The sequence below is a fragment of the Quercus robur genome, chromosome 9, assembly GCF_932294415.1.
Source record: "Quercus robur chromosome 9, dhQueRobu3.1, whole genome shotgun sequence".
In the NCBI taxonomy this organism is placed as follows: domain Eukaryota; kingdom Viridiplantae; phylum Streptophyta; class Magnoliopsida; order Fagales; family Fagaceae; genus Quercus; species Quercus robur.
Window position 1 is genome coordinate 50,729,343 of NC_065542.1, and position 12,596 is coordinate 50,741,938.

The 12,596-nt window shown below is 33.2% G+C and overlaps 1 protein-coding gene across 2 annotated transcripts; it reads left to right on the forward strand.

Moving 5' to 3' along the window:
* The first annotated feature begins 85 nt into the window (after nucleotides 1-85).
* Nucleotides 86-9,335, forward strand: LOC126698932 (uncharacterized). Of its 2 annotated transcripts, none has more exons than XM_050396450.1 (3): nucleotides 86-292; nucleotides 397-474; nucleotides 8,966-9,335. In XM_050396450.1, the coding sequence occupies exons 1-3, from the start codon at nucleotides 179-181 to the stop codon at nucleotides 8,975-8,977; spliced, it is 204 nt and encodes a 67-aa protein (XP_050252407.1). In that variant the 5' UTR covers nucleotides 86-178; the 3' UTR covers nucleotides 8,978-9,335. The 2 variants fall into 2 exon arrangements, with proteins under 2 accessions (XP_050252407.1, XP_050252406.1); XM_050396449.1 differs by having other exon boundaries at nucleotides 7,554-9,051.
* Nucleotides 9,336-12,596: the final 3,261 nt, after the last annotated feature.

The window sequence follows — 12,596 nt, forward strand, 5'->3', positions numbered from 1 at the left end:
AGAGAAAAAGAAAATTAGAATGGGCCTCGTTCGGCTGTAGACAGTAAACTGTGCTTAGGCCCATTAAATTAATCGTCTTCTTCAATCTCTCTCATTCTGTGATTTGAAAAAACAAAAGCAAAGGAAAAGCAAAGCAAAGCAAAGAAGAAGAAAAAAGAAAAACTAGGAGGAGAAGAAGATGATAAGGACTCGATTGGTGTGGTTGGGTCTAGGATTTTCAGTTACAGGAGCCGCAATTTCCCGGTTCATCTGGAGAGACTTGTGGGTTGATCGCTATGCTCTTCTCTCTGATGTAAGTAATACTACTAACCCACTAACCAACCACACACCCTTATCAATTATATTCAACTCTAAGTGGCTGTTTTTTTTTTTTTTTTTTTTTTTTTTTGTGGGTAGGTGAAAGAACTTGATGCTCTGCAAGCCAGAGTGTCGGAGCTTGAGTCACTCTCTTATCCCAAATCAAATCCGGGTCAGGTAATTTTCTCCACTGTTTATTACTTTTGAACTTATATATCAATTTTTCCTTATCTGGGTTTTCATTAGAATTTTATTTTATTTAAGTTAAATATAAAAAGGATAGAACTTTCATCCAGACTAGTTTGAAAGAAAGTTCAAATGAGCATAAGTAGTCATGCAATTTTGTTTAAATGACTTTAGTATCTGTTTGGTACAACTTATTTTTACAGCTTTTTGAAAATGCGGTTGTTTGAAAAAAAAAAAATTTTCAAAAATTGTATGTAAAAAGAGTGAATGTAGCTTGAACAAGTGCGGTTTGATAACGTGTTAGTACTAAACGGGCACTTAATGCTTCGTCTCACTAGAATTTGATGTGGACGATTTTATGAATCACAACATAAAGCCCTGACCAATTACATTTTTATTATTGAGCTCTTTGTTTTACAATGTACCCATTAAATGGTATATATAGTAGGCTAATCCTAGACTAACTGTAAGGTTGCAGTAGTATAGTTAGGATTACGTGTACAATATTAGGACCGTAACTCTTGGTATGTTTCAATGAGGGTAATACAATGAATCTGGGCCCCAAAGTTGTATCTCTAACAGTGTTTGTGGAAATTTAACTTGGTATTGAGAGTATGGTTTTAGTTAGGGTAGAATGGGGGAACTTAATAAATGTCATCAACCCCAATTAGTTGAAGAAGGATCCCTACACCAACCCTAAAGGCTTAGTTGATTTGAGGTTTTGTGATTTCATTTTCATTGTCAATTATTGCATTTGCTTCAATAGAGTGGTTTCACAATAACCATACTGTTTAGCATGCTTGTTGCAGTTCTAATTCTATGGAGTAAATGCCTATGAATGTGCACAGTTAAGGATATGAATTGTTGCTTCAATATGAAAAGAAACGAATGAAGTTGGCCAGCATACTTCATATGAAAAAATTTGGCTAAGATGAAATGGTGACGTAGTCGCAAACGTTGGGTTATTTGATTGTGTCCTTTAAAGTTCATAGGAGCATACTATCACCTTGTTAAGATCATGAAATTGTGCCATGGATGATCGTTTTTCTGTAATTAGACAGAAGTATTTATATTTTATTGCATTGGGCTTCAGTTAGTGAAGCCTCAACCCTTAGGATATCACCATTGGTACCCAGTTTGAGATTTTCTAGTAACATCATCATGTCATTATCATACTCGAACCCAATTAGCTTTAATATCAAGACCGTAACTCAATACTTCTAAGTTGCAATAATGACACATATAATCAACTCCAAGAATTTTATAATTTATCATAATATCAGTAAACTCTGTCTATGTTTCTGTTTAGTGTTGAATATTTGTTCATAGCTGTTCCCAAACCTAGAAAAGGGAGTAAGGTTCCGGTAGGTTGATGGACAACAAAGAATTTAGGCTTTTTTATGGCCAAGAGCTCTAGTTTGACTGGCACCTCCTCCCTTTGTAAGTGCTAGGTGGAGGGTAAGGTCATGGATTTAATACCCAATGGGTGCTTGTGTAACTTACCTGTCAAAAAAATTTTAGTCACCTTATTGTGAATGGATCCACTAGAATTTCAATTATGGGGGTAACAAAGAGTATGAATTTTTGTAGTTTTCTTATTGGGACTAAGGCTTGGTTGTCATTTTTGAGTTATTATAACGTGAGTAGGTTTATAATCACAGTTGAAATAATTCGAATATTTTAATATCCACTTCAAAGCACCATATCTTTGAAAGGCAATGTAAATGCAAGTGTGTACGTTGTCTAGGTTATCAAAAATAATTAAATTGTGAGTTTTCATGTTGGGTTTAATTTTACTTGTTAAATCACTTTCATGTTTCTGTGTAATTGATTCTTTGACCTGATGCTTAACATTTGATCCCAGGATTCTAAAATTTATCAAATTCATGTTCTCTAATTTCCTGTATTCTACGTATTGATAATATACACAGTTTTTGAATCCAAGTTCCTTGCAATGTTGGTCAAACTTTCACTGCCTAAGAGTATGCATGATTTTGTCCAATGTCATTTGGAATATAGCGTGAATAATAGATTTCTAGCAGTGTAATGCTATGATAGATCATCCTCTTATTAGCTCTCTAGAAATATATTCGAAAGCAACTGCCTGACAAGAGCAGAGTTGCAAGAGATAAGGCAGTGTTGCATCAAGAGACATGATTGGTGATTGTGTAGAATGACAAAAGACCTTTTGTAAGGGAAAGGGAAAATTAAAAAGGCAGGGAAGGCGGGGGGGATGGGGGAGAGTAAAACACAATTATTGACACATTATCAGTCTTATTCTCTATATTGACATGGTCCTCCCTTTTTCAATGTGGAGTCAATGCAATGGCAAAGAATAGGGGCACCACCAAATGAGGAAGATCATTAGAACACAAAATAAATTATTACTGTTATATTTATTCTATGCAGCCATGGAAGATTTATTGTTAAAGGTTGAGTTATAAATATTATAGGGTTAAAATCGTTTTAATTTTACAAGTTATTGTTAGTTTGTAATCGGTGGCAGAACTGTAAGCTCTGCAATTCCTGTGAGTTTAGGTTATTTTGGTAAATTAGGTAGTCTAGAATTATTGAGTAGATTCTAACTATCTTATTTTTATTTCGTTTGTGTAATTAGACTTTTATTACCGTATTAGGTTTTTATTGTACTAGTCTAAGTAGGAGTCCTAATTCTCCTTGTACGAGAAAGAGTCCTTACATATTTGTGCTCAAAGTACTCACAATGGATTGAGAGTTGATTACTACCTTCCTTTTCTTTTCTGTCACTCCGTTACTCTTCCTGTTTTCACAGTTGCTGTTCACAGCTTGTGGACAAATTCAATCTCAATTTATTCTCTTGTTTGTAACCCTAAATTAAACATTTTCCCTTCCCTACCAAACCCTAGTCTTTCTTGGACCCTAAATTTTCTAAAGTTAAATGCTAAACCCACAAATTCTCCACAGGCAAACGTAGATAGATTCCTCCAATCTTTCCTATGTGTACCTTTTAGCGGCAAATCCAATTCCAAAATAAGATCTTAAAATTCCATCATTGTTGATGTAAACCCATTGCATCTAGATCTTTCTCTCAAAAACTGAATCACAATAAAATTCCTAGCTAAACAACTTCCATTTGTCAAAGGCTTCTCACAATTCCTACTGCAAACCAACTCTCAGTTTATTGTCATTTGAGCCGTAAACTACATTTAATGCTCATAAAAAACAACCTTCACCATTAGGGTACAAACAAAAGACTGAGAAAACCCCTATTGCAACTTCTATCTTCTCAACCACTCTCTTATCCCACGTTAAAAGAACACACTCAGCAGCCCCAACTGCTGCATGAGCCTTTCATTCCACACAAGGACTGCTTCATGAGCCCCTGTGGTTTATTTTTGTCAGACCACAATCCACATCCCCCTTTCATTCCATCAACAATCTTCGCACCACTAATTTCTTATCTAGATTATTCACCCCTGTACAATTCATGAAATCAACCTCAGCTTCATTTTGGACAAAGCAACAGCCTAGGGATCTTAGGGGCTCTTCTACTACCACCCTCCCTCCAAGCACCATAGTTAACAGAGGACACTAGGCTTCACAACTGCCTTTTGCCTATCACAAGAGCACCTTGCTTGGGGAGCCTCGAAAAAAGCCATCATTTGATCCTCAAATTCCTCAATTGAGACATCCATAAATCTACTAAAGCCTTTGACACGTTTTATTAGCCAATCAAATACTTCCTCTCTTTCATTAACATTTAGTGGATCAAATTCATATGGTTCCTAAGAAACAGGTCTGGTTCCTTCCCCTCCCCCTCCCCCTCCCCCAAAATAACTTCACCAAAGGGCACTAATTCACCACCAAGCACATGCGCATAATTGAAATTTTTTCCACTTTGAGCAATATTCTTTCCAACAATTTTTGTTTCATTATACCACTGCACTTCCATCATCAATAAGTCAGAGTGAACAAGTGAAAGCATAACTTTCAAAGACCCCACATCCCCATTAACAGGTTCCTCCTTAAAACAACTCACCGCATCTACCTTCAGGAGGACACTAGTCCCCACTTCTGTAGAATTGGGCAAGAAAAAATTTCTTGATTTGGGACCAACACCAAAGTCCCCTTCCTCACATTGCTCACTTAATCAAGCTTCTCACCTTCTACAGATTTCCCACCTTTTTTGCGTCCTCTATATTGGAGTATTACTTTATAAATCCTTGTCTGGAAGCACTTGGGATTTGAAAGGCTGACCTTCTTCATGGGAATTTTCCCTATTCCTTGTTCTGGAATTTCCTTGACACGTAGAGATACTTCTACTTTGTTCTCATCTGAACTATTACTTTCAAACTCCCACTGGATTAAGTTGGTCTCCTATGCCAGTAGTGTAAGCTCTTTAGTTTTTAAGCCCGCTTTTAGTCACTGGTACTGTTGGGTCTTTCAAGACTTCTTTGGCTTCCACTGAGGGTTTTCTTCTTCCCTTTACTATCAAAAATTACATGGAGCATTTTAGTAAAATTTGAATACAAAAAATAAAAATTCCCACTGCTATGATCATGCCTTTTTATTTTTTGATACTCAGATAAATAAGACAAAAATTCAGGAAGTTTTAAAACAAAATTGCTGATGTGGCTTAAATCCTGTAGTTCCTGTGATCATCACCTCTGATTACTCCTGTTTTGATACTGTATGGCATGAGACGCAGTGGTCTCTAACAGGCTCTAACACCTTCACCAATGATGCTCCTCCTCCCTTCTTCCAGTAGCAAGCCATATGGTTATACCAGTTAGAACTTCCTAATGTAACATGAGTTTGTCGTCCCCACTGGCTTGTCGACAAACCATTGACCCTCTTCTCTTGGCAATGGCTAGTGTTGAATTTAGACCTGATTTCATTGCCAGAATTCTGGACCTGATTTCATTGCCCGAACCTTTCCTCTAAACTGCAAGCCATCACTGGACAAAAATTGAGTTCACTTCCAACTGAGCTGGTATGCCTTTTGGGATGCAAATATAACAATGTGAGCCTAACGTAGAACTTTGTAAGAAGAAAAACAAAGATTAAACCACTTATCAAAAAAAGAAAAATAAAGATTAAACCTAGTAGTCAAAACCTTGGCTTGCTTGGAGGTAGCACAAACAAAAGAAAAGTACTATAAGTCAACGCCTAGCTTGATTGGAGCTGGGACCAGACCATGGAGACAATTTCAATAGAAACTTTAATCATCAAAATAATCTCTCATAATAGGAGTACAATAGTTTGTTTATATAGACTACTGAACCCAAATTCAAATTGACATAGGAAAGGCTACTTATTTAATTACAAAAATAACCTTGAATCTAATAAAATAAACTACTAGGTCCTAATATAAAATACAATTTACCAATAAGAGCACAGGTGATTTGCAAAATATTATAAAACTAAATTAAAATAAATATTTCTATGTGCCTCCCGCATCAGAACAATTCTGAAAATTTAGGAACCTACAGCTGCGATTTTCATGGTGAATAACATTAGTGAGCCCTTTACCCATTGCATACATGCTGGAGAACGATTTGATGCTCCAATCCTTTGCTGCCTATTCCACATTACTTGTAACACATCTCAATCCTTCCAATCCAATCCAAACTGAGCCCATGTATCATCATGCCTCAAGAATCTGATGAGGGTCAATTCTAAAACCTTTAACTTGGACCTCGAATGTCTTCAAATCAATCTTGATTAGGATCATGCCAAATTCAGCAGAATAATCAAGGAAGGTTTGAGAGAAAATAAAGTGCAAAATGAATTTGGTGTGGATTGGGTTTGATGTATGGTGTTTCTACTTTCCAGTAAGTTATGTAGTCTATTTAGGCGATTCACATGAATGCCAATGTGGCTATAATGATGGAGAGAGGTTGTTTCATTGGTGGTATGGGTCAAAAATCAATTGAAAACTTTCTGATTTTCTACAATCTTTTAGCTTTAGTTCTTGAGTTATATGTATTTGTTCATGTTTAGAGTGTTCATCATTGTCAACACAATGTTCTTCTTTTTCAATAAAATTCCTATTACCTATATAAATAAAAAAATCAATAGAAAACTTATTGCCCTAACACTCTATTTTTCCTGGAGAAATGCAGCAGCCGTTACCAAGTATATGGTATTAGATTTTAAGTATGTATATAAACCTTTTTAGAATATACTTTTGAATCTTTTTTTTTTTTGATTGGTAACTACACACGAACCTAGGGGTCTTGAACCACAACCTCACAATTTACCCTACTCTTACAAGGGAAGAAGATGCCATTTGAGCTAAAGATCATTGGCATAGGCTAATGTTGTGGTTGAAGTCTTTTCTTACACTTATTCTGTAAATTCAAGTTAACTGAGATGCTCTGGAGTACTAAAATTGTGTGATGCAAATGAACCCTCTGGTGTGATGCATAGGCTTATCCTTCTTTGATTTTTGACAAATTATATATCCTTAAAACCTTGCAAATCTTGATTACTCACCTTTAGATCCCTAACATCCCTATGGCGAAAACCTTAACTCACTTTATTTGCACTTTAAAATAATTTTAGGTAAGTTAAACCAACTTACATTGAGGTTTTTATGGAATAACATTCCTTTCTTAAGGTTTGTATAAATGCAATAGATAAGTCAATGTCGTCCCATGTCATGACTTAATTCCTTAATGGAATAGTCCATTTAAAAAATAAAAATACAAAAGATTCCTACTCATTTATACAAACCTCAAGTGGGAGTGTCATTTTGTCCATAGTTTTGGTATGATATATATATATATATATATATATATATATTAAAGGGTAGTTAGGAAGTCATGTATAAAATTATCTGCCACATTTATTCAAACCTCAAGAGGGTGTCATTTTGTTTGTAGTTTGAGGTGGAATGTCATTTGTGAAATCTCAATTTGGAGTAACCAATTATTTATTATTGGTAATATTCAAACTTGAGGGTGAAGAAAAGTTGGAGACAAAGTTTATTTAGGGTGAATGATGGTATTTAAAGGAGAAGTACCTCCCACAAATGAGTAAGAAGAGCTTTGCGGCACTTACCGGTATCCATGTTTTGCTTTTTGTAGCCATCACTAACTTGGGGTCACCTTGACTTTAAAGAAATGGAGAGAGAAGAATAATGATGGTTGCATGTGTGAGTGTTTAAATTCTTTTCAAGTCAAGTAATAACTCTTATGACTTTTAATAATGTAGCTTCCGTGTCTTTGGATGGAGTATTTTTTTCCCCACTTTTGTTGATGTGGGCTCTAATCTTGATATGGGAGTGGAGACAATTTTATTTTAAGAGTCAATTGTAATTTTTATTGATTTATAATATTTGCAGGAGTCAAGGATGCTTTTGTAATTCTGATTTCTTAAGTCAAATCAGAATTTGGTTTTAGTCCTATTAGTCTATATATCATGCTCATACAAAGAGTTTACAGTTTGAGTGATAAAATTATTCTTTAGAATTTTCCTTCAATAACTCGATGCTGGTTCTAGGCACCCTAAATGCAGGTTCCTAGGTCTATTATTCAATTTTGTTGTTTCATAAATTTTGGTTGTCTAATGTCAAGTTTAGGTGCTACTCTTCAATCTAATAAAGCATTCCTTGGCACTGTAAACTTTTGCAATCATTTTTCAGAAAATAATGGTAATCTTATAATGAAAGAAGTGGTTAATAAGTGTATTGGTTGTGAAATATACCCGGATCAATGTGTTAATTCACATCTCCATGTTTTAGATGTCCTCCCTTTTAGCATAGTCTGAGTGGTTGGGATATTATGATATGCTTCAATCTTACTGTCCATATCATATGGTTTGTGATTTCTTTTCTTCAACAAGGTATTATTGGAGGTTTAGGCAGATATTAGGACACACGAGCTGTAATTTGGATTGAGATCTAGTACAATATGCAATACCTTCTTATCAGTTCAGATCAAAAGTTAAAAAGTTTATTTTTGATATCAAATCATTGGATCAAGGAAGTTAAAAAGGTAAAAAAGTCTAAAATTAAAAAAAAATTGAAAAAGTGGAAATGATGTGAGAGGGATTGCATGGAGCAATAGCTATTGCACCGGATCTCAATCCTTGTAACTTAGTGTAATAAAAGCAAATAGTCAGACATAGTACTGGGTACTTTTGCTTTAGTCCAATTAGAATAAATAATTTTGACAACATTGGACCCGTGGCCATATATTTAAAGAAATAAACTTGTCATTTTTTTGTTATATCATTATCAAGTTTGGTGGAATTTGATCCAACCATTTTGGTCATCAATCTATTCATGGATAGCTCTGTGACTTGTCTGTGTCTCACTCTTGGAGACGACAATGACTTGTGTTTCTGCTGTCCTTAGATTACCTTGTGTGTTTGTGTGTGTGTGTGTGTGTGTGAGAGAGAGAGAGAGAGAGAGATGTTTTAGAATTGTTTTGTTGTATGTTCTCCATTTATTTTTGTAAAAGTGTTCTAATAACTGCATTCTCCTCTGTTTTGGCAGGCTGAAGGCTAGCTTTAAATCATGCTGAGATGATTTTCATACATTCTAGCATGACTTGTTTGTTGGGATTCTTGTGATAAGTTGAAGATTGTTTCTCATGGGAATCTTTATGTACGATAAGAGGTGACCTAGAAATCTTCACATGGCTGTTTTACTATTATCTTTCTGCCTTGGAAAAGTTAAAAGGCTCAAAGTTAAAAACTTTCTTTGTTGCTGTGCCATTTCCACATACTTTACACTGATTGCTACTATGTTCATCTTCCCTGTTTTGATGAACAACTAAAATTACATTTATAAGTGGCGTTTGTTCTGGAGGGGTATGAACAATTTGATGAATCCTTCCAGTGATGCAGGATCCTTATATTCGGCACCCGATGACTACATCTAACTTAAAATTTAAGTTGGTTAAGGGTATATATATATATAAGGTTTTTTTTTTTTTTTTTTTTTTGGGGTGTTATAGATTAGGGCGGAATAATCTGAGTGAAGGGCCTGAAAGCTGAGATACAACAAACAGCTAGTAAAGGGAAATAACGGCTTCATATATCTTAATGATGTGTTTAGATGGCAGGGGTTCGGACATGTGGATTTGGATTTGGGTGATTGAAATTTAAATACTTTGTTTGGATGTTTTAAAAGAAGTCAAAGATTTGCATTTGACGAATCCACCAAAGATTTTAAAACTTTTAAAATCATCGAATTTGAAATGATATCTAAAATCAATTAATTTAAAATCATGGCATTTTAATTATATTAATTTAATATCCAAATCCAAATTCAAATTCAAGTTTTCAACACAACCTAAATATTTTCCACACATCATCACAATCCCACAAGCATAAGTAATGTAAGCAATTAATGATAAGTAATCTCACAAAAAATACTTGTATACTTATCATCTATGGGTGATTGAATTATTGACCTGATATCAACAAATATATATATATATATATATATATATATATATAAACTGAGAGACCTGATGTCAACAAATAGGATTATAGGAAGATGAGTTTTTCATGTGTTGCGCATAAATTGTACATCAAACTATATATATATATATATATATATATATATATATATATATATATAAACTGAGAGACCTGATGTCAACAAATAGGATTATAGGAAGATGAGTTTTTCATGTGTTGCGCATAAATTGTACATCAAACACTTTTACTGAATTGACAAACATTTCATTATTTCAAGATATAATATTTTAGTTCCTCAAAAATAAAATTTAGATTTATTTTTAATTAAAGTCTGCAAATTTATTCTGAATATAATAGGAAAGTATGGATTTAGATTCGGTGTAATACCAATTATTCTACTTCCTCTCACATAAATTTTTATCATTTTTAATTTTTAACTTTAACTTTTTAATTTCTTTTAACTATTTTTCAACTTATTGTATTTAATGGTTGAAACTGAAAATTACATTTTTCAATTTTTAATCTCAACTATTCATTATTATTGCATCAGATATAATACTCTAGATATTGCAATTAATATCAATCTGAAAAGTATTAACACTTACGTAAATTTACAGCATGTACTGGTGCTTTAAAGCATGTGCTGCTATCTAATCCAAAGGACACAATATGATATTTCTCAAAAGTTAAAACGATCTTTACAACGGTCCAATGGGTCACACACGCTATAAATGAAGAGGCCTAATCAAATGCATCCTACTCGTCTCAAACTCTATTTCTTTTCAAATTAATCAAATAATTTTTTATAAGTTATTCATTTTATGTTATGGGACCTGTTCCCCACTTCCCCTAACATTGCTGATTGCTTCACCTCTACTCTTTTTCTTTTTTAATTAAAATTATTGGTTACATCCATCAATCACTACTTATTTAAAAATTCTTTGCCATTTTTCTAAACAATTTGTATAAGAAAGTAATATCATAAATTATGAGTTGTATACTATAGAAAAAACGGTAAGAGATTTTATTAATGTGTGCTCTTAAGACATACATTAATAAACTATTTTTTTAAAAAAAAAATTATGAAAAAATGATTCACTATTTTTATAACTTTTTTAATTTTTTATAATTTTTTTTTTAAAAATAGATGATTAATGTGTACCCTAAAAGCATACATTAACTAGACCCTTTAAAATATATAGGTAAGTTAGTATTGGAATTTTTTTTTAGCATACACAGATTTAACGGCTATTTATGTCCTTATTAAATAGCCTCAAGTTTTTGCTCATTTATTTATTTTATCATTTGTCTTTAAATTTTTGGGTCTTGCTTTATTATTATTATTATTTATGGAAGCTTTCTAAACGATACATCAACATCTAAGACAAAACCAACACTTAGAAGGCAGTGCCTTCAAGGCACAGAGCAATGAAAAGTGGTGGGCTAATACTTAGCTATTGATCTTTTGCAATGTGTACTGCTAAAACTAGTTTGATCATCTACTTGTAATGCTTGACTTGGGAAAAAGAACCATTATTTTCATGTCTTTATTGTTCTTAGCAAGAATTAAGGAATATGGACCACAAGCCCACAATCTGAGAGATCTGTGACAGTAATGAAGTCAGACCCCACTTCTCTTTAATGATCTTTCTTTTTTGTGGAAAAAGAAAAAAGAAAAAAATTTGTCAATGAAATCATCCTAGCATCACAGTGACATGGGCCATTGTAAACTTACCTTTCAAAAATCAAAGGTCTTTTTTTTTTTTTTTTGAGAAACAAAAATCAAAGGTCAGCACCAGTTAATAAAACAAAAGAGAAAATGACCTTCTTTTTTATTGAAATAGTAGGGGCCCTTTAAATTTCAGACCAAGCATATATATATATATATATATATATATATATATATATATATATATGTCCTTTTAAAACTAATAATCCTAGCCAAAAAGAATTAAATTTGTTTAATGGATTACGTAAAGGGGATATAATTTTTTTTCCCTATTTCTTTAAAGGTTAAACTTCCTCAATGTATGTAAAATCATTCTCAAATCTTTTAATTAATAATAAAATATTTACAAGTTAAGCTAAAAGACAACAACAATCAAATGTCATTCGAGTAGGTTTACCAAAAGATTTGCTGATTCCATAAAATTTAAAAAAAAAAAAAAAAGTTTATTGATTATGTAAAGTACACATGATTCATCCCCCCCCCCCCCCCCCCGGCGGCCTTTATATTGTTTGTGTTACTATTCATACACATGATTTGTACATAAAGTGCATTAATTATTCAAATGCTAACTCCAAATCAAATGCTTTATTTTCTATAAAAATGGATTTTTAAAACTATTTTACTGTAACAACTTGGGTAAAACCTGCGGGGTAGGGGTGGGATAGATTGAGGTAGGGATGGGTTGGAGTATTTTGCCATCTTTAATAAAGTGAAGTCAGTATATATATATATATATATATATATATATATATATATATATAAATATATAAGAGAGAGAGAGAGAGAGAGAGAGAGAGAGAGAGTGTGAGTGTATTTTTAGATGTTAAATATAAAAAAATATTATAAATAAGATATGTGTAAAATATATACACATACAAGGCTAAGAGGAGCGAGCAAAACCTGTCTCTATTCCGTCCCTTATACAAGACAGAAAAAACTTGCTCAAGACAAAGCAAGGTTGAATGAGTGA

What these genes read in the sequence shown, in the direction of transcription:
- LOC126698932 (XM_050396449.1), top strand. Translation starts at nt 179, where the DNA reads ATGATAAGGACTCGATTGGTGTGGTTGGGTCTAGGATTTTCAGTTACA. An exon ending in GCTATGCTCTTCTCTCTGAT is followed by an intron (nt 293 to 396) that starts GTAAGTAATACT and finishes TTTTGTGGGTAG; the next exon opens with GTGAAAGAACTTGATGCTCT. An exon ending in CCAAATCAAATCCGGGTCAG is followed by an intron (nt 475 to 7,553) that starts GTAATTTTCTCC and finishes TGCTTTTTGTAG; the next exon opens with CCATCACTAACTTGGGGTCA.